Genomic DNA, 21,894 nt, shown 5'->3' with positions numbered 1-21,894 from the left:
CTCCTTAATACCCATGAACTATTTAACCTATTCCCCTACCTACTAGTACACATTTTAAAGGGAGAAAAATGTTTCATCACTTTTAAGTGATGAAATAGTTTCCTTGGTCATGCCATGCAGGGCTGGATGGAGAATAAATTGGCGAAGATTTGAATTATGTTCATGAAGTAAGGCCGCAGGTTTGTTTAAGAAAAACTTCACTTATAGCAGCCAGAAAAAGAGAAAAGCCTTAGAATGTTAGCATGTCGTGGGGTCATGGAATCTGTTTCTTTCATTTTAATTAAGGGTTTACATGCACTTAGTTTGAAGGTAACCTCATTCCTTCCCATCCCTGTGACTGTGTGAGCATCCTTTGATGAATGTGTGCCTATTTTCTTCTGCAACTGCTTTATCCTTCCCTGGTCCTGGTATCCTGGGTTAGGCCTTACCCTGGGGTCATTCTTCTCCAATATGTCAGGGATTTCTTATCCCTTTTCCCTTCTGGTCGATTCCTTGTCTTAGTTTACCTTTTGGTTTTAGTGGAGGATCTCCTTTAGTAGTCTCCCAACAGTATGGAAGAGTCACATTTTTGTGATTTTTTTCATGTCTGAAAACATTTTGTTCTGCACTTATACTTTAATAGTTGGGTTATAGAATTCTAGGCTAGCAGTTATCTGTCCCCATCCCTCTGGCCCCCAGAATTTTGAGGACCTTGCTTAATTGTTTTCCAGCTTCCATTGTTGCTGCTGAGAATTGTGATACCTTGCTGATGCTTGATTGACTGTAATCTGGGTTTCTCTTTGGTAATCTTGTATTACTATTTTTGTCTCCAGTGTTTTGAAATTTCTTGATGTTGTGTTTTGGTGCAGGTCTTTCCTTCTCACATTTTATGTTCATAAAATGAACATATGATTTTCTTTTTTCTTTTTTAATATTTTTTGAAGATTTTTTTTTTCTAATTTTTTTATTTATTTGAGTAATCTGTACACCCATCATGGGGCTTGCATGCTCCTCACACTGAGCCAGCCAGGTGTCCCTATTCTGAAGTTTCTAAATAAATGTCTTTTATACTAAGAAAATTATATAAAATCTCTTGTGGTATACAGCAGTTTTGGAAGAAATGATCTATTTGAATGTAAAAAGCTTTTGGCACTTCACAGCAGAGTAAGAACAGTGGGCCTTTACATGAGTTTTTCCTTAAGAGGAAGTTAGCCAGCAATGACTCACTTATTTGGTAAAAGTGAACGGAGAAAGATTCTAATCATTTTGTTGTCTTTGTTGCATTCATATGATGGTCTTTGTAGGAGAGGAGACTCTGGAAAGCTATTACTTTTTTTAAAGATTGTGTAGTGAATGTATTTGGTTTTGTATTGTGAATGGTTGACAAGGCTAAAAATTATTTTAGATAGGCCATGTCAGTTTTGGATACTATGAGAGGGGTGTGTGTGTGTATTTTAAGCTTCCTGTTGAGATTCTGTGTGATACATTGGAGCTAGTGTTGCATAAAACACAAAAAGTAGGATGCCTAGCACATACTCCGTTTTAACTGACTAGGAAATATATTTGTTTTCTTGAAACTGATTTGTCTTTAGTGTTGGATAGAAAGTATCTATATAAGAAAACAAAATATATTTTCTGGTCAGTATTAGGACATAGCTCACAGTTATACAAATTTGCAATGAGGTAGCACATATTAAAAATCATTGCTGGAGCACCTGGATGGCAGAATCTGTTGAGTGTCTGACCTGATTTTGGCTTAGGTCATGATCTCAGGGTCCTGAGATGGAGCTCCGAGTTAGGTTCTGTGCTCAGGCAGTTCGTTTAAGATTCTCACTGCCTCTTCCTTTGCTCCTGTTTCCACTCCCTCTCTCTCTAAAATAAATCAGTCTTTAAAAAAAAATCATTGCTGTCATTGATAGAAATAGTGGGTGACTATTTTTTCCAACATTTTTATTGTGAAAATTTTCAGTATACAGAGAAACTGAAAAAAGTTCACAGTGAACATCTACATGTAAACTGCCAAAATTCTATAATTAAACTTTTTTTTTTTTTTTTTTAAAGAGAGATTGTGCACAAAGAGTGTCAGGATGCGCGATTGGGAGAGAAAGAATCTTATGCAGGCTCTATGCCCAGTGCAGAGCCCCACACAAAGCTCAATCTCATGACCCTGAGCTCATGACCTGAGCTGAAATCAAGTCAGATGGTTAACCAACTGAACCACCCAGGCATCCCTAAATTAAACCTTTAAAAATCAACTTATTTTTTTAAAGTTTTATTTAAGTAATTTGTATCCCCCTGTGGGGTTTGAACTCTTGACCCTGAGCTCAAGAGTCATGTGCTCCACTGACAGCCAGGCAGGCACCCCTAAAATCCTCTTTTAAATTTAACATTTTAGGGCATCTGGGTGGCTCAGTCGGTTAAGGGTCTGCCTTCAGCTCAGGTCATAATCCCAGGGGCCCTGGAATCGAGTTCTGCATAGAGGCTCCCTGCTCGGTGGGAGTCTGTTTTTCCCTCTACCCCTCCTCCCTGCTTGTGCGTGCACATGCTTGTTCTATCTCTCAAATAAGTAAAAAAATAAATAAAATTAACAGTTTACTTGTATCACTTATGTGTACCTCCCTCTACCTGCAGTGCATCTTGTTTTTTTTAATGTGTTTCGGAGTAGGTTGTGGATGTTAATACACTTTACTCGTTTAGTTCAGTGTACATATCATTAATATTTGTTTGCAGTTCTGTTTTAGTTTTCTTTTTAGGTGAAATTTACATGTGATGCACACATTTTAACTGTACTATTTGGTTGCATTCTGACAGGTGTATGCACATAGTAGCTTCTTGGAATCATCTCATCCTCTTCTGTAGGACACCTTCAGGTGATTAAGAGACTTTGGGCCAGCTGGAAGGATTTCCGCAGCAGTAGGCCTTGGGCCTCCATTAGAAGAATGAAAGGCATAGGTTGACCATTCATTGGTTGTGTGTGAAGGACTTTACCTTTTTTCAGTGGATGTGGTTGGTCAAAAGAGTGCTTCTGAGTCAGAGAATCTCTCTGTGAAGGGCTGTATACCTGGATCTTCCTTGTTTTGATTTTATACTGTATTTGTGGAGGCTCATTCAGGTTGGGAACTTCCATTTTGTATGCAATCCGAGCTCCGAGCTCCTTCTGCATTTTGAATAGTGACAAAATGGTCTTAGACTTTCTTACTAGGAACAGTGGTAGTGGTAGGCTGGAACCCCTGGGTGGTTCAGTGGTTTTGGCTCAGGTCGTGATTCCAGGGTCCTGGGATTGAGTCCCACATCGGGCTGCCTGCATAGAGCCTGCTTCTCTCTCTGTCTATATATCTCTGCCTTTCTCTGAGTATCTCTCATGAATCAATAAATAAAATCTTAAAAAAAAAAAAAAAGGAATAGTGATAGACTTTTTAGAGACTCTATTTTCTTCACTTTTTTCATGAATTCATTGTGTGTTTTCACTTCCTCAAATAGCTGCTGCTTTTGCAGAATCAGTTTATCATATTGGGATCAATGAGATGCTGGTACATGGTGGGCATACTTGTGGCCCAGTTATGGTGATGGAAGCATTCCACCTGAGCAAAGTGGCTGTTTGTTATTTTTACTTACAGTTGACATAGCAGTTAAAATGAATTTCAGAATAATACAGAAAAACCTGGGAGGGTCTTTTCACTCTTCAAACTGAAAGTAGCTGAGCTTGGGAGTTGCCTGGTTTGGACAATGGAGTCAGGATTCATATCCAGATCTGGGGTTGTGCCCACTCTGCTACACAGGACTGTGTGACATTTTGGCCAGTAGTATCTTTATCAGCATCTTCATAATGAATGCCATGCAGGACATTTTGGGGAGTGAAACCAAGGCACACAAAGTACATGACAGTTCTAAGAAGGACCTCTATGACTGACTTGATCCTTGTGGCTCAAAAAAAAGCATCATTTAAAACATTTCAGGGTTCCTGGGTGCCTCACTTGGTTAAGTGCCTGACTATTGATGTCGGCTCAAGTTATGATCTCAAGGTGGTGAGATTGAGCCCTGTGTGGTTGGGCTCCATTGCTCAGTGGGGAGCCTCCTTGAGGTTCTCTCTCTACTCTGCCCCTTCTCTAATAAATAAATTAAGAAAAACCAAACATTAATTTCCTGGGAGTTATTCATTCTCTTTCTCCCTTAAAAACAAAATATATGTACACTTCTAACCACAGTCCAATAATGTCATTTAAATTTTTCTAATTTTCTTAATACTCAGCTTTTTTGTTTTAAGATTTAATTATTTATTTGAGAGAGTGCATGTGAGCAGAAGGTGGAAGGCAGAGGGAGACGGACAGAGAGAATCTCAAACAGACTCCCCACTGAGTACAGAGCCCGACATAGGGCTCGATCCCAGGACCCTGAGATCCATGACCTGAGCCAAAAATCAAGAGTCAGATGCTCACCTGAGCCACCCAGGTGGACTTGTTTTTAAACTCGAGGTGTAATTTATGCACAAACACTCATGTATTAAGTATTCAGTTAGACGGGTTTTGACTATTGTATATACTCATGTGATTACCACCTGAATCAAAATCAAGCACTTTGATCATCCCAGACACTTTCCTTCCACCCTCACCAAACCACCCTCCCTTTTCTGCCTCCATAGGTATACTTACATGCTAGGTATTGAAAATGAGATTGTACAATGTGTGCTCTTTTATGTGTCTGGCATCTTTTAAAAGTTCAACATGGTTTGAGATTTATTCATGTTTTTTCTTTTTTGATACTGAGTAGTGTATATTTGGATGTAGTGTAATTTATCCATTCTCCTTTTGATGAACATTTGGATTATTTCCTATTTTTTGTCTACTATGAATAAATTTGGGTGAAGTGAACATTTTTCTTTTAAGTCTTATTGTGGATGTATGTTTTTATTCTTCTAGGGCAAATATCTAAGAGTGAATATCTGGGTCCTCTAGAAAGTATTTCTCTAGCTTTATGAGAAGTTGTGCTGTTTGACATTCCCATGAACTAAGTGTGAGTGAGCCCTTGTAATAAATGAGAAGTAGTATCTCAGACACTTTAAAAAAATTGTTTTTAAAGATTTATTTAGGGATCCCTGGGTGGCGCAGCGGTTTGGCGCCTGCCTTTGGCCCAGGGCGCGATCCTGGAGACCCGGGATCGAATCCCATATCAGGCTCCCGGTGCATGGAGCCTGCTTCTCCCTCCGCCTGTGTCTCTGCCTCTCTCTCTCTTTCTGTGACTATCATAAATAAATAAAAAAATTAAACAAAAATAATGTTAAAGATTTATTTATTTTAGAGAGAGAGGTGTGGAGAGGGCCAGAGGGTAGGGAGAGAATCATCAGACTCCCCCCTGAGTTTGTGTAGATCCTAAAGTGGGGCTTGATCTCATGACCCTGAGATCATGACCTGAGCTGAAACTGAGAGTCGACACTTAACTGTACCACCCAGGTGCCCCTTTCAGATACTTTTAGAAAGCAATTTTATTGAGGTATAATTTACATATACTAAAAGTTATCTTTTAAAGCATATGGTGTGGTGTGTTTAGACAGAAGCATACAGTTGTGTAACACCACCACAGCCAAGTGACTTCCCTCTCTTGAAAAGTTCCCTCATGCCCTTTGGCCCCTAAGCACCACTAATTGGTTTGCTATCATTGAAGATTAGGTTGGTCTTTCCTAGAGTTTCTTATCAGTGAATTTAGCGTGTATATAAAATTTTTTATATATATAAATTTGTTTAAATTTTATTAAGTAGGCTTCATGCTCAACATGGGGGTTTGACCTCACAACCCTGAGATCGAGTAGCATGCTCCACCAACTGAGCCAGCCCAGCACCCTCAGCATGTGTTCTTATGTCTGACTTCTGCATCTTACAGTTTTTTTGAGACTTATCCTATGTTGTGTGTATCAGCAGTTGTATCTTTTTGGTTGCTGACTAGTCTTTTATTGTATGGGTATAGTAGTTTGCTGGTGGACATTTGGTCATTATGAATAAACCTGCTATGAACATAGCAGCTCAGAGACCATCTCTTAGCCTCCCTTGAGAATAAGCCTCTGTTCTGTGTTGGAAAGGGGAGGCAGGAAGGGGAGTAGACGTCTTCTGCCTGTTCACCAAATAGACTCTAGGCACTCTTCCACTGTAGCCCTCTGTAAACTCCTGGAAGCAAGTGCTGACAGTTTCCAGGTGTTGAGGAAGGGGTGTTCCTGGTAGCTTCTCGGCTCTCTTCACTGTTGGCTGCGATGCAGCTATTTTGAGTCTGCCAACTCATTTTCCACTTTTGCCTTTTAGGTTCTAAAGTGTTGTCTTCTTTCCCATTCTTCATCCGTGTGACTTTACATCTTTTACTTATTAATCTGATTTATTGTCACTTTGGATGGCAAACGTATATGTTCAACTTCCTGTCTTAACTCAGACCTTTTTACTGTAGTAGCCTTAGTGTTTGACATGTTTGCTCCCTCCCCTTTTAATTCGCTGTAATAACCAACACTGTGATGAGCATTGTTATAGTTGGCCTGTTCCAATCCATACTTTTAATGCCAGATTGTACCCCAGGAAAGTGTACTAATTTCTATTCCCACAGGACAGGTATTTCTTTATGTTGAGTATACTCTCAGTCAAACTTTCTCCTTTGTTTTTCCCTTCTCCCCCAAATACCACCTGCCTTTACTCCCCTCACATACATTCTTGCACATCAGGTCTGGAAATGAAGTCATATTTTTGTGGAGGTTAGACAAGGCCACCGTGGTGTCAGATTTTGGCTGCAGTCAAGGCTGGAACATTGCCTTGTTCCTCACTGCACACTTGGTTCCTCCCAGGGCCAGGCCTGAAAGTGGGTTTGAATTATGGCCTTTTATCCTTTTCTTTTAAAATTTTACAATAGTTTCAGGTGTACAAACATAGTGATTCAACATTTCTATGTGTTGCTCATTGCTTAGCACAGTAAGTCTGCTCGCCGTCTTTCACCATGCAGTGTTTTTACAGTATTCTTGATTATATTCCCTGTACTGTAGTTTTCATCTCCATGACAGACTTATTTTATAACTATAAGTTTGTATCTCTTAATCCTCTTTCACCTATTTTACCCATAACCATTCCCCCTACCCCCAGCCTGGCATCCACTGCTTTATTCTGTATTTATGAGTCCATGGTTCTCATTTTGTTTTTTAGATTGTAGTATGTGAAATCATTGGATCATATGGTATTTGTCTTTCTCAATCTGACTTATTTCACCTAACATAATACCTTTTAGGTCTATCCATGTTGTTGCAAATGACAAGATCTCATTCGTTTTTTTATGGCTGAGTAATACTCCTGTGTGTGTGTGTGTTTGTGTGTGTATATTTGTACGTACGTACATACACATACAGACGTATATACAATATCTTCTTTATCCCTTCTGTCTTTGGATACTTGGGTTGCTTCCATAACTTGGCTATTGTAAATAATGCTACAATAAGCAGGAGTGTTGGGGGAAATGGGGTCAGAGACCACGATGACCCTTGCAAGACCTTAGAAGCTGGGGGTGCAGCTGGGGACAGAGGCTGCTTGGAAGAGCCAAAAAGGGGTAAATCAGAACCTGCTTGTCCCCTCAGGACAGCACCAAACACACATTTTCTGGTAGGACTTCTGCACAAGCCCAGGCCGGAGAGGTGCGTGAACCTGGCGGCCTACTTACGCCCCAGGAAAAGCAACACTGTTCTCTCTGCGCTGTCAGGTCCTCCAGTAGAAAATTATTTATAATGTGTGGTTGGTTTTGTGATAATTGTCAAAGCATATTATTTTTATTACTGTTGTGTTATTATTTATTATTGTAATTTCAGTTTGCTTCTGCTGGAGAATCTCAGCAGGAGCTGGCAACTTGACTGTCTCCTTCTCCACCAGGCTCTACCTCTGAAAGTGCTGGGAACCTCTTAGCACCTGCCAGGGACCCCCCTCACTGTTAAATATTTATTTATTGACGACAGTGGAGCTGGTTTCCTAGATAGGAATGATGTATTCAATCCTTGTTTCCCTGTATGTGTACTGTTTTTATTTTCTTTGATTAAATACCCAGTAGTGGAACTTTTGGATCATGTGGTATGTCTATTTTTAACTTTTTGAGGATCCTCCATACTATTTTCTGTAGTGGCTGCACCAGTTTTACATTCCCACCAACAGTGGACCAGGGTTCCCCTTTCTCCTCATCCTTGCCAACACTTAAAATTTCTTGTGTTTTTGATACTAGCCATTCTCACTGGTGCAGGGTAAGATCTCATTGTGGTTTTGATATGCTTTTCCCTGATGGTGAATGATGTGGATCATCTTTTCATGTGTTCGTGAGCCATCTGTATGTCTTCTTTGGAAAGATGTCTATTCAGGTCTTCTGTCCATTTCTTAACTGGATTGTTTGTTTATTTGGTGTTGCCTATGTATTTTGGATATTAACCCCCTATCAAATTTTTCATTTGCAGATCTTGTCTCCCAGTAACTAGGTTGTCTTTGTTTTGTCATGGTTTCCTTTTCTGTGCAGAAGCTTTTTATTTTTGTGGGTGTGTGTTTTTAAGATTTATTTCTTTTAGCGAGAGAAAGAGAACACAGGAGGGAGGGCAGAGGGAAAGGAGAAACCCAAGTAGATTCCTTTAGTGCAGAGCTGGGAGCTTGGCAGGGGGCTCAATTCCATGACCTTAAGATTATGACTTGAGCCAAAACCAAGAGTTGGATGCTCAGTCGAGTACACCACCCAACACCCCTGTGCAAAAGCTTTTTGGTTTGATGTAGTCCTAATAGTTTGTTTTTGCTTTTGTTTCCCTTGCTTGAGAGATCCATAAATATGTTGCTAAGGCCAGTGTCTAAGAGATTGATTACTACCTATATTTTCTTTTAAGAGTTTTAAGATTACAGGTCTCATATTTAGGTCTTTAATCCATTTTATTTTTGTGTCTGGTGTAAGAAGGTGGTTCAGTTTCATTCTTTTGCATGTAGCTCTCCAGTTTTCTCAACACCATTTATTTTAAAAACTGTCTTTTCCCCATTGTATATTGTCTCCTTTGTTGTAGATTAATTGGCCATGAAAGCATGGGTTTATTTCTGGGTTCTCTATTCTGTTCATTGATCTATGTGTCTATTTTTGTGCCAGTACCATACTGTCTTGATCACTGTAGCTTTGTAATATGTCTTGAAATCTGAGATTATGATACCTCCAGCTTTGTTCTCATTTCTCAAGATTTCTTTGGCTATTTGAAGTCTTTTGTGGTTCTACACATAAATTTTAGGATTGTTTGTTCTAGTTCTGTGAAAAACGCTGTTGATATTTTGATAGAGATCGTGTTGAATCTGTAGATTGCTTTTGGTGTAAGGACATTTTGATGATATTCTTCCAGTCCATGATTGTGGTGTATTTTTCCATTTGTTTGTGTTGCCTTCAGTTTTTTTTCCCAAGTCTTTCACCTCCTTGGTAAAATTTATTCCTAAATATCTTATTCTTTTTGGTACAGTTGTAAATGGGCCTCCTTTCTTAATTTCTCTATTACCTTGTTATTAGTGTGTAGAAACACAACAGATTTATGTATATTTCATATCCTACAATTTTACTGAATTCATTTATTCTGATTTTTGATGGAGTCTTTAGAGTTTTCTCTAAATAGTGCCATGTCATCTGCATGACAGTTTTACTTCTTTCTTACCATTTTGGATGCCTTTTATTTCTTCTTGTCTGACTGCTGTGGTTAGAACTTCCAGTATTATGTTGAATAACAGTGATGAGAGTGGACATCCTTGTCTTGTTCTTGATCTTAACGGGAAAAGCTCTGGATTTCTCATGGCCATTGGCTTTTTTGTTTCAGGTTATACTCCTGGCACACCTTACAAAGTGTCCTGTTCCCCCACCAGCGGGGCAGTGCCACCATACTCCTCCTCCCCTAACCCCTACCAGACCGCTGTGTACCCTGTGCGAAGTGCCTACCCCCAGCAGAGCCCCTACGCGCAGGTAGGCCTGGGGTGTGCTGTGGGTCTCTTAATGGTGCTCATGGGTATTGTGTGTATGGGAAGGGTTGGTTCTCTCTGGGCTCTCTGATCCATGGGGCGTGGACCCCTGTGGCAGTTGTCTCTCCTCTTCTCCACAGCAAGGCACGTACTACACACAGCCCCTGTACGCAGCACCCCCTCACGTCATCCACCACACCACAGTGGTGCAGCCCAATGGCATGCCGGCGACAGTGTACCCTGCTCCCATCCCTCCACCTAGAGGCAACGGCGTCACCATGGGCATGGTGGCTGGGACCACTATGGCCATGTCAGCAGGTGAGTCCTTGACCCTGGGTCGCCTGTTTTATGATGGCATGAGAGCCAAGGGAAGGGAGAGCTCACCAATTCTCTGATCCTTAGTTTGATTTTTCATGGCTCGAATTGCATGGAAGGACATACGATTCAGGAAAGGAATAGCATATGATCTTTTTTTTTTCCCTTCCCTTCATTTCCTCCTCTTGTCCTTTCAGTTGAGAGGAGACTGAGTGTGGAGTTGAGAGTGACAAGCCAAGAACCAAGTACCCTCCCTGTAGGCACGAGTGAGTGGATAGTGATCTCTGTATTTGACGACTGAGCTGAGCCCTTGGCAGTAGGGCTGAGGAGTGGCTGGTCCCCCTGAGGAGCACACCAAACTTGAGCAGGAGGGGATTATTTTGATCTAGGTGGGCTGGCCCTTCTGGTACCTCCCTTTAGTGTGGGCTCCCTTTGCAGGGCAAGTTGTGTGAATGTTGGTGTTTACATAAATCTAAGAAAACTGGCTTTGTGTTAATAGATGTAACAGCTACTTATAGAAACCCTTTGGCGTTGGTCGACTTTGTTTCCCAAGGCTTCCCTTGGTCAGAAAAATAAACCATGGAGAGATGAGTCTCCTGGGTAGGATGAATACATCTTCTTGGAAATGTGGAGGCCCTGGGGGCTTGATGTGATGTCTAGGGACTAGGTAACCTCCACTAGGCATAGGAGGTCTTGTGGCAGGGAGGCCAGGTACACAAGATGCACTTGCTTGCCTGTGGCTGTGGTTGTTTTTTTTTTTTTTTTTTTTAAAGTTCCCCTCCCTTTAAAAAAAAAAACAAAAAACAAACTTCAAAGTAGGGAGATTGTGCTAGAGAAAAAGGTATGTTAGGATACTGTGTTTTTCTGCGCAGATCTCCATTGTATTTGGGTTTCCCATACCTACCTGTGAAGAGACAGAAACTGCATGTTTGAGGCATGTGGAGGAGGGAGGGTTGGCAGGCTGTGGGTCGGTTGTGGGCAGGGAGATGGAAGTGAAGAGAAGCGAGGTGAGGCTGTTAGGTTTGAGGTTATTCTTATCTACAAATGGGCTCAGAGAATTGCTGAGTTCTGCAGTTATAGGAGAAATACATTTATCTTTGTATACTCAGAAGCTCATGTACTTTGAAATCTCCTTCCCTCCCTTCAATTTATTACCGTCTTAACCATTTTTAACTATATAGTTAAGTATATTCACATTTTTTTGTAAAACAGATCTCCAGAATTTTTTCACCTTGCAAAGCTGAAGGTCTGTGCTCATTAAATATAACAACTCACCTTATCCTGTACAGAACCTGTACAGGTTCTGTCTTTCTGTAACTTACTTATTTTACTTAGCACATCCTCAAGGTTCATCCATGTTATAGTATGTAACAAGTTTCCTTTTTTAAGGCTGAATAATAATTTTTTTATTTTGTCAGTGATCATCTGATTTATAAAAATCACGGAGTATTCTCATATGAAGGGGAGGCACAAAGCCTTCTACAGATATTATCATTCGAGCTTGCTTTGTACAACTTTGAGTTGTGTATGATCAGAGTTCTGATAGCACTGTAGGTCAAGATTACCCCTTTTTACTTTCAGAGCAGGCCAGCCCAGAGCTCTCTTGCCAGGCAGCATGGAGCTGTTTGGTTACAGGCAGCCTTGTGTGTGGGTGGTGCTGCCTGCCACTGACACAGCGGCTCTTTCTTCCAGGTACCCTGCTGACCGCCCACTCCCCAACTCCTGTTGCCCCCCACCCAGTCACTGTGCCCACATATCGGGCCCCAGGAACTCCCACCTACAGCTACGTGCCCCCTCAGTGGTGATCACCCTGCAAACGTAAGTGACTGGGAAGCCTGTGTCAGCTCTTGACGAAGGTGCATTTTTTCAGTACAGAATGGCACATCTACCATATTTTAAGCACTAATGAGAAAAATGCTACCTGTTAACCTAAGAGCAATGTGGTATTTAAATTTTTGTTCTTACTGACTCTACAAAGTAGAAGGAAGGAAACCATTGACTACTTGCTTTGTACCCTATAGACTTTATTCTTTTCCTGTTCCATGCTCTAATCTCCCACTGCCTTCTGTAGGAAACGGGATTCTAATTGTAACTGGAAGTGTCTCTGAGGTCCATGGGAACTGGAAGCAATAGCCTTTCCTGCTACTGCCCTTTCTGGTCCTAATGGATTTTGTCTTCCTTGGGTTGAATGAAACACCTCTATTTCTGGAGCAGCAGTGCCAGAGGCGCTCTTTGTTGACTCCATGTCTCTCTCTCTCTCCCTTCCAGATTTGAGGATGGAGCTGTGCAGTCACATCATGGAGGTTCCACAGCTGGTGCTGCAGGCCTCGCGCCTCCAACCTGGACTTTCTTCTTAATGCTCTCGACACTTAGCTAAACACTACTATGGCCCGGCCCAGCAGGTCCAGTGCCATTAGTCTCCAACTAACTCTGTGGGTTGGTCTTAAAGTAAATCCTGTTTTGTGGGCTGCCTGGCAATTTTTTAGCTAACTGTAATGATAAAAAGGGGAGTATTAATCTATTCTGAATCATATCTAGTTGAATGCATGTTTAAAAAAACAAACACAAAAACAAAGCTTGCTCAATCTACCTGCAGTGACTGATGCAAAACCATCATATGCAAACCCAAAGGAATGGAAAAGCATTTTATAACATGTATCACTAATGCACTGTTGTAATGTATCCAGAGTCTTAAAGTTATAAGTGTTAAAGTGAATTTCTTCATAGAGTATCTGAAATCCCTTAGATGATTCTTCAGCCTTTGGGGTTGAGGTGGGTTGCCAGTTGATAACGTGGACTTTGACTTTTCAGCATTCTGTTTTTTTCACACTGACTGCACGGAATGGGGGAGAGTATGGGGAGGGCCACCACTGCCTGGGATGCAGCCAGTTTACTGGGCATCTCTTTCTTGCCGTTTAGTCTTGCCAGGGCATTGTGGTATGGACATTCTTAAAGATGATCATAAAAGTGTAGAGTTGTGTGGCCAGTACAGTTAGGGGCAAGAAGTGGTGTCTGTATCAGCAAAGCACTTTTCTCTGCCATCTAAGTTTTCCTAATAAGCCTCTTACGGATAGAGGTTTTCTCTATCTTTACTGGAAAAGTCCTATGTAGAACATAAATTGTTTTTCTGGGATGGAAGGTACATGAAGGAGAAACAGCCACACTTGGAGGACGTATTGGCTTCTCCTTTATTTAGCTTAGAAAACCATTCCCCCCCCCACCTCCCCTGAAATGTTTCAGTCCATTGAAAACGTATGTAGGCGTTGCTGTCGTCTCGTCTCCCCCCCGCCAAAGAAGGGCAAAGATTTCAGCTGTTATGAAGAAAGTTGTATATTTAAGAACTATTTTAAACGGGAACAAAACTTTATTTAAAGTTGTTTCTTTTAGAGAGGCAGGCCTATGGCTGTGTTGGGGCCCATCCACCTGATGGAGACTTGTCATCTGAAACCGTTTGGAGGTGGCTCCTGGAAATGGGTCTGTGGAGGTGTGAGGGAAGGGCTGGTACCTCGTCTGTGAGCCTTGTCTGCCATGTCTTGTAGCTGAGGGCTTTTAGCACAAAGCAGGTATGGACAACATAGGGCCAGGCAGAATCAGAATATATTTGCCTGCTGGGATTTATTTGGAAAGGACTTTTTGTGTTTAAGGTCTGAATATTGTATATAAGAAACAAAGAGGATTTATGCTCAGCTTGTATTGAGGGAGTGTGCGTCTGTTCAAAGAAGGGGTGGGAGGGTGAGGGTTTTGTTCCCTTTCAGCAGTCTGTCAGGTGGGGGTGTGCTCCTGTTCACCCCATCATTGTTTCAAGTGTTATGGGCTTTGGTTGGGGAGGGGACCCTACTCTTCTGTCTCTGGCAGCTAGGTCAGGGCTCTGGCACTGGTTTGGCATTTGGCCTCATTTGTTGAGTGGGACACCTGAACTCTGAGCCTTTGGTAACCTTATTTTTTTATGGTAAGTACCCCATAATTTTCTTTTTCACATTTTATTTTATAAGAAGTTTAGGAATATTTTTGCATGGATCATTGTAAACAGAAGATTCCTTATTCCTAATGTCTATTAATGTAGTGTGCTTACTGATAAGTTCTTTAAATTGCTCATTAGCACTTAACCCACATGTGTGTTTGAGAGAGCAAGCGAGATTGTATATGTGTGAACCATTTACTCCAGGCACATGGTTTGTGTCCAGTTCTTCAACTCTTTGTTGGTAATTCCATCTGTATAATAGATGGTTTGTAATAAATATCTGGTAGGTTCTAAGGGATCCAGGGCTGAACTGACCAAGTAACAGAAAAGTCAGTTTCCCCAGTTTAGTGTAATAGATTAGGAGAAAATACGATTTTAGTGTATGCTTTAAAAAAAGCCCTAGCACCAGAATGGGAACACACACACACACACACACACAACTATATGTAAGGGATGGAATTATTTGAATTGAACAGAAAGAAGTTATATAGGATGCTTCATTGGGCTTGCGTAAGACATGGCACACACAGGGTGAGTGTTTTCACAAGCACTGAATTAATTGGTGTTTTTGAGAGCAAGGAGGGTGGGTTGCATTTTGCCCCCATTTACATCAGCTTCATAAACTTTCCCTTACGATTTTTTAAGATCTTTTTCCCTTTTGTGAAGGTGTGTTTGAAGACTTTATCAAATATTTTTGCATAATGGAATACATCTGGAAATCTTTTCAGTTTTGAACCTATCAGGGCATAGCTATCAAATATGATAATGAAAGGTAGATCTTGTCTAGCAGGTAAGAATTTGGACATATGAATAGTAGCAAAACTATCATAGGTTGTAATTTTAACAGCATTGAATTCCAGTAAAATTAACTAAGGAATAGATTTCTATTATAAAGTTCATAATTTGATATCTCAAGCATAATAGTGGAACATCCAGAGAAACTTAACTTTGGTCGGGGGCGGGGGGGCGGGGGGGATGTGACATTCCTAATTTGAGAGTCTTTCAGCTGAATTATGGTTCTCTTAGAAGTGGAGATAGGCAAGCAAAGGACCTAATTTTTTAAACAAGGATGTCGTCATGGGTATTTAAAAAAAATTTTGTTCTACAGCTTTTCTTCTAAGGTTTGGGAGGTCTGTTTTTCTGGTTATGGAGATTTTGTTTGGATCCGGCCTGGTGACTTGAGTGTTTAGTAATGAGCGATGGTCCCATTAGCTTGCTGCCTCTGAAAAGTGAGACTATCATCAGGGCCAGGTAGGCACAGAGGCAAGGTACTTCCAGAACCTTTTAGATCTCTTGTGTTAAATCTTTTTAGAACATTCTCGTTGGTATGGTTATTAGGCCTGCCAGTTGCTATTCTGTGAATCTGTGTCTTTTGAGTGCTATGCAAATGTAGTATTTACAGGAGATGAGAGAGGTCTTGAACCTTGGGCTGGGCACCTGGTTGGTGGACATCTTGCCCTTCCCATGCTGGGCATATAGTGCCTTGCTCCATCTGGTGGCACCATCACTTCTATAATGAGAGGAAGTACATTTTTAAGGCACTTTGGATATGCTGATATCTGGCCCAGGGGTTGCTATGAGTGTGCCTGCCAGTTGGTAGTAAAAAGTGGCAAACACCAACCACATCTATATTGGGGCCAACTTCAAAATGGAAATCCAGACTTGTTCACCTGTTCTTGTAAACATTTGGAAACAATATTTCTCTAATTGGGCCACCTTCTCCCCATCTGGCAGCTAATGGCTGGATATCCCAGTCATTGCCAACCTGAGTATTGCCCAGACGGGACAGGATGCCTGTCTGACCCCTCAGCAGGCTCGCAGGCAGTTTTAAGGGTGAGTGGCTTGAGGGTGGGGGGCAGCTTCTGGTTCTTCTCTGGTGCTTTCTAAGGATGGGTGGGGGTATCTGTAGAGGAGTGTGGTTGGCTCAGGGGAAGAACAGACTGCTTAGCTCTCTTCCCTCTAGCATGTCTCAAATGTTTGTGTGTGTTTTTTCCCTGAGCTGCTTATTATTCAGCCTGAGCTTTCCTGAAGGTCCTTCAGACTTTTTTTTAACAGACTTGCAGATGACCTGCTACAGAGGACAGTCTGATCTTTTTGGGTAGAAAGTTGCAAAGTTGATCTTAACATGTTTCAGAGGATTTGTTCCCCCTCCTCCACCCCTATTCATTTGAAGAGCAGAAAATCCTAGGGGTAACCTTATTTTAATCCCAAAGACTAAAGTCCGCTCACTTGGGACAGGGAGACAGAAGAGAGGCAGGCGTCTGTTCAGGGAGCCTGCGGTGGTCTTCAGGAGCTCCCAGGGCTGGTGTTTTGGAGGTGAGCCTTGTCAGTACCCCCCTGGGTCTTTATGTAGACTAGTGGTCAGTAAAATAGCTGGGCTCTGCTTTGCTCCTGGCAGGGTTGCTGTGATGGAGGAGAGCCCCCAAGGAGCCACATGGATTCAGACTGACTAGGAAATGGTTCCTTTTTTTTTTTTTTTTTTTTTTTAATTTTTAAATACTGGTTTTTTTTTAGACCGTTCTCTTGGTACTTTTTTTAAGCTTAAGTCAGCATTGTCTTCCAGTGTTAAAGGCATCCCTCACCTCTGCATTGAACTTACGGTGTGAATCAATATAAAGGAATGGAACATCCATCTTGAGCCAGTTCCATTATGTGTAAATTCATACTATTTTAATTTTTTATGCAATCTGATGAGTAGATGAGCTCAGATTTAAAATTCTTAAAAGCACGTTTATTGTAACAAGAATTGTTATGTATTAATACTGCAGTTTTCAATAAAGATTGACTTGTGTTGCATATTGCGGTTTTTAAATTTTTTTCCCCTGTAGGTTTTATTTTGAGGTGGCATGGCCTTGCTGGGAGGTGATGTAGCTTCTTTCACGTTAGGAAATCCAGGGTTTGGGGGCAGAGGGCCTTGTGGTGCTCAGCCCCAGGGACCTTGTGTCGGGTGTAAGGGTGTGTGGAGGCAACAGGTTGTGGGGACTGTCTCCCCAAGAGGAAGGGAGGGAAAGCCGGCCCTCTTCCTCTTCTGGTCCTCTCGCCTGGGTCCTCCTGGGGGGACACATTCTCCATTTCACTGAGGAGGATGCTAAGACCCAGAAAGATCGCAGACTGCCTGACCCTCAAATTCACATTTGCTAAACTTCAGCTAAACATGGACTCCGGGAGCAGAGAAGGAGGCAGTGGGCTTCTAGGCCTGAGTGGGTTGCAGGCGCTGAGCCAGGACAGCTCCCAGGCCATACACTGTTTTCCCAGCTCCCTGTGAGCCTCTGAAGTACTTCTCCCATCACCTCTGCTTTTTACCACCAAAGCTCTGAGGGCATGGTCTGCAAATAAATGAGCTCCCACAGCACTGAGTGATGCTGTATCATCCTTTCTGTTGAAGGAAATGCCCAGGGCAGAGATAGGTAAGAGGTACGGGAAGAACAGGGAATGCAAAGGAGAAAATACACAGACAAAAATGGAAAAACAAGGGCTGGCAGCCAGGTTATTTTTCATAAGTTTTTTATGAAATTAAATGTGGTTTCTGGCTTGGAGAAGGTATAGTGCAAGAGTTGACTGTACATGCTGCTGAATCCCCGTGGGCAAGAGACAGCTCAGGTTCTGGTTGTACTATGGGAAACCCTTCTCAGTGGGATGTGGGCTTCTCTTTAACTCACATGCCCACCGGCCTCTGGGTTGGTGGGTCAATCCTGGGTGCTGGGCCACAGAATTCAGTCCTTATGGCTTCTCACACTCACTTAGGGTAAGGCAATCTTTCTGTGTCACTAATAACAATTCTTTTCCCCATTGTTAGAAAAACCACACAATCCAAACGAAAAAAAAAATGGGACCAGGTTCTGGAGTCAACCCACAGCTCTATGTGGACTGGTCACGAACCCTGACAGATGTATGCAGTGACTATGGTTTTGTTTTCTCTCCACTATAAACAGACACATCACAAGTGAGGAGGGTGTCCAGCAGCCAGGGGTGTCTAGAGGGGCTGGGAGGCAGAAATGAGTAGGCTCTGGGCTGGACATTTTTGTGCACAGAATTCTACTTCCCACCCTCCAGCGATGCAAGTTGCCTGGCACCAGCAGCTGGGGACCGGGGGGCCTGAGGGGCATTTGGAGGGCAGAGGTGTACAGAGCCCAACTTTGCAGAGGCTAAAGGCAGATGGTTTCCTGCCCAGAGAAAAGAGGAGGAGGGATGATTAAATGTCCAGGGAAGAGGGTTCAGAGCAGCCAGTCTTCTCACACACATTGCCCTGGCCGGGAGCTCTGCACTGTGGCTCCCAGGAGGCCCCACAGAAGTCCAGGGGGCAGTGGGAGGCTCACTGCTGTGGGCCCCTGCCCCTCCGGCTGGTGTCTTCTGTGCACCAGTCGTAGGGAAGAACCCACAAATGGGGGGCCAAGCAGCTCTCTCACTCAGTCTGTAGCTTCCAGTGTGCATGAGGCAGAGGAGGCCACATGCGCTGGGCCTCAGGGGAAAAGGCTGGAGGCCCACTGCCGGGCCAGGTCCCAAGAGTGCTGCCAGATGGGAAGCTGGCTCACTTGCGGAAGGGTGCCAGCCGGCTGATGCTGTGCCAGAAGGTGGAAGGCTTCCGCTTGGGTTCTGCCAGTACTAAGACCTGTTGCTGGGGCAGGCTGGTGGGTAGTGCCGGGTGCTTCTGGCGTGTCAGGTAGTAGGGCCGGCTGAGGGCTAGGCAGAAGAAAGGGATCGTACGTAGGTGCCTAGGGAGCCGAGTGGCACAGGGCAGAGCAGCAGCCTTTGCTTGGTAGGGGAGTGGGATAAGGTCTGTCCCACGGGAGGGAACTTCCTATAAGGGCAACCACCTCCAGTGGCCTGGGCCACCCTCTGGCCTGCAGAGCACATGGACAAGGGACCAGGGACAGTGTGGGTCCTGGAGCTGCTCTGTAGCATAGGCCCCAGGCCAGGCATTTCACATCTCTGAAGAAGTGGGGCTGTGAGCTCCTTGGCAGGGGGTTGCATGGAGGCGTGCCAGGAACAGTCCTGCATGGGGAGCTGTGATGTCACTAACGGTGCTGCTTTGGGAGACCCACGGGAATCGAGAGCAAAATCAACTCACACTAAAGCTTTGTCACTGGTGGCCTCACCAGGCCGGGAATAAATACCTGCAGTGGGCAGTGGGCAGTAGATGGGCCCCAGGTGCTAGCTGGCTTTGCCCTGGGGGTCAGAGAAGAGTCTGACCATGGCTAGGGCTGGGCTGCTGTTAGAAGAGAGGGGACCATCCACTTACCTTTGGGCTTCCCAGCGGCCTGCTGCTTGCTGGCATTCAGCATGGCTTGCTTTCTCTGCAGCTCGGTGATGGAGAAGCCTGAGAGGAAGAGCCACACAAAGGGCACTTGGCTTACTCTGAGGACTTGGCTGCCTTTCTGCCTCCTCCCTCCTCCCCATCCAGTGTTCCTCTTGGCCAGTGCCTCCTGGTATCTGTGTGACCCTCTGGGTACTCTGCACCTCCCATAGGGCCTGGGGTCCCAACATGCTGCAGAAGCTCAGCATTCTGCCCAGACAGCCTGCCCTGGCCAACAAGGCAGAGGACATTACATGCCCAAGGGCCCTCCCCACATGGCTTTCCATACTCCATCTCTCACCTTGACCCAATCCTTGATGTATCAAGCATCTAGTGTCCGTCCTTTCCACTATGGTAGAGACTCCTTTCCCAGACCAAGAGCAGCCAATCTGGTCACTCTGAACATGATGCCCAGGGACCCATCAAGAAGAGAGAAATGCAGTGGGAGGTGCCTTGCTTATGTTGGAGTGGAGGAGGCTTCTCAAAGCCAGTTCCCAAATCCTACTTGAATGGATTGTGCTAGAAAAGGGCTTCGCTAGGTCTCTGCAGCTGAGCAGAGGGCCCCCACTTTATGGAGTGTGCATGCGTATGTGTATATGTGTGTGTTCTGGAAGCAAAGCCTAACAGACCAGGGGGCCCATGCCCCAGGGCTGAAACAAAGAGATGTCCTGGAACCTTGCTAAACCCTGAGGCCCTTGGGCTGTGGGACACGCTGTTTCAAGGCTCTCCTGACCTCACATTCAGGAGTCAGGAGGGCCGGGTGGGCTCTCACAGTGGAGCAAGGCTGAGTAGGGTCTCGTACCTGTCTCCTGGTCCAGCTGCACTTGTTCCCTCTCCCTGGCGAAGGCCTTGAGCCAGCGCTGTTTCTGCTCAGGCTTCCTGGCACACAGCAGGTGACTCTCTCCTGTGGCGCCGCAGAGCAGCCGGAAAGCATTCTTGACACTCACGTGGAGGTCTCTGTCTTTCCCATCTTCCAGATCCACCACCTCCAGGCCATCCATGTCCACTCGGCCCTTATAGTACAGCACATCCCGGCGGAGAAGGTCCTGCCAGAGACTCCGTGAGCTCCTGACCTATCGTGCTTGTTGGGTCCCTCCCAGGCCTCTGAACCACTCTCCTCACCTGGCACCCTGCAATTGGGAGGGCCAGTGGGCGGCACACCCACTTTCCCAGCAGATGGTGAGCTCATGAGGGCAGAGTGAGTGTGATTTGGCCCACAACTCTGCTGAACCTATAACGGAGGGGCCTCGTTCCTTTGATGAACATTTACTGACTGGCCTGGAGGGTCTTTGGGGTATTCACAGTCTCATGGGGAGGGCCCATGTTGCATGATAAAGAAGGGTACCAGGCTTACCAGGCTGGGCCCAGGGCCAGTGCCAGGCAGGTTACATGCACAGGGCCCCTTGGGCCATGTGTTGAGAGAGGTAGAAGCTAATAGTGAAGAAGCAGCAGAAGCAGAGGACTCCAGGGCTCAAGGGGAGCTGAGTTTTGCAGGGACAGGAGAGGTGGCTTTAGAAGCAAGTAGGGGCTAGATCAGGAAGGAGGGTGTTTGTTCTCAACAGCACTGGGCCCTGGCCAGATTATAAGGGCCATCCCGTGGTCTGTGGGCTACTTGGCTCCCTCTGCAGTCACCCTCCTCTCGCCCCTACAGACCTGACCAGGGAAGAGCCTGCTCTCCTAAAGGTGGGAAGGGAACCACCACTGTGTGGCTCCTTTTCTCTGGCAGCTAACTCCCAGCCCTCAGCTTCACCCCTTCCCTCCTGCTCTAAATGGCTCATCCCAGCAGGGCATAGCAACTCTGGTACCTTCTTGCAGTAGATGAGCTGGTGGTCAAAGAGAAAAAACATCCTCTGCTGGCTCTTGGCCTGTGGCTGTGTAACACGAGTCAGCTCCCCCGAGTAGATGAGTTCTGAGCTCCTGACCAGGAGATCTTCCCCCTGGGAGACCCCAAGGAGAGCTGTGAGCTGAATGTACTCAACGCTGGAAGCCCTCTCCACTGGGTCCTGCCTCCTGCCTCCATCAAGAGTTGGGAAGGCTCCCCACTGGCCTGGCCTGCCTGTGGCCTCCACTGGCAAGTAGCAAGCAGCAGACCACGGGGGGAGGGGTTGCTCCTGAAGCCCAAGGAAGTGGTGGGGTTACTGGGGGTGGTGAGAAGGTCATTTGACCTGGAAGTTGCTATCTCAGCAAAATGGGGCCCTGTGACAGCCAGTGGCATGTGTGCTTGACATGTGGCTAATCCCTGCTGAGATTATCATACTAGTAAAAGAACACCCATGTTGAAGACTATATAAAGAATGTGAAATACTTCACTGACGATTTTTTGCTGAGTACGCTCTGAAATGATACTTTGGATATATTGAATTAAAACATTAAAAAATTTTAAAACA

The 21,894-nt window shown here is 44.4% G+C and overlaps 2 protein-coding genes across 8 annotated transcripts in view; one reads left to right on the top strand and one right to left on the bottom strand.

Moving 5' to 3' along the window:
• The window catches only part of FAM168B (family with sequence similarity 168 member B), a 44,278-nt gene extending 27,268 nt beyond the window's left edge, over positions 1 to 17,010 (top strand). For all 6 annotated transcript variants that reach the window (XM_041739380.1, XM_041739385.1, XM_041739381.1 and 3 more), the window contains 4 exons: positions 9,800 to 9,942; positions 10,079 to 10,256; positions 11,946 to 12,071; positions 12,522 to 17,010. In XM_041739380.1, the coding sequence (XP_041595314.1) occupies positions 9,800 to 9,942; positions 10,079 to 10,256; positions 11,946 to 12,058 (434 nt within the window). In that variant the 3' untranslated portion in view covers positions 12,059 to 12,071; positions 12,522 to 17,010. The remainder of the gene's footprint in view (positions 1 to 9,799; positions 9,943 to 10,078; positions 10,257 to 11,945; positions 12,072 to 12,521) is intronic.
• A 691-nt stretch (positions 17,011 to 17,701) lies between these two features.
• The window catches only part of ARHGEF4 (Rho guanine nucleotide exchange factor 4), a 90,058-nt gene continuing 85,865 nt past the window's right edge, over positions 17,702 to 21,894 (bottom strand). For both annotated transcript variants that reach the window (XM_041739378.1, XM_041739379.1), the window contains 4 exons: positions 21,313 to 21,444; positions 20,310 to 20,553; positions 19,454 to 19,531; positions 17,702 to 18,894 (listed from right to left, as the gene is read on the bottom strand). In XM_041739378.1, coding sequence (XP_041595312.1) covers positions 18,743 to 18,894; positions 19,454 to 19,531; positions 20,310 to 20,553; positions 21,313 to 21,444 — 606 coding nt within the window. In that variant the 3' untranslated portion in view covers positions 17,702 to 18,742. The remainder of the gene's footprint in view (positions 18,895 to 19,453; positions 19,532 to 20,309; positions 20,554 to 21,312; positions 21,445 to 21,894) is intronic.

The sequence above is a fragment of the Vulpes lagopus genome, chromosome 24 (assembly GCF_018345385.1).
Source record: "Vulpes lagopus strain Blue_001 chromosome 24, ASM1834538v1, whole genome shotgun sequence".
NCBI lineage: Eukaryota > Metazoa > Chordata > Mammalia > Carnivora > Canidae > Vulpes > Vulpes lagopus.
The sequence above is the reverse complement of the archived record's forward strand: the minus strand, read 5'-3'. Positions and strand labels throughout refer to the sequence as shown.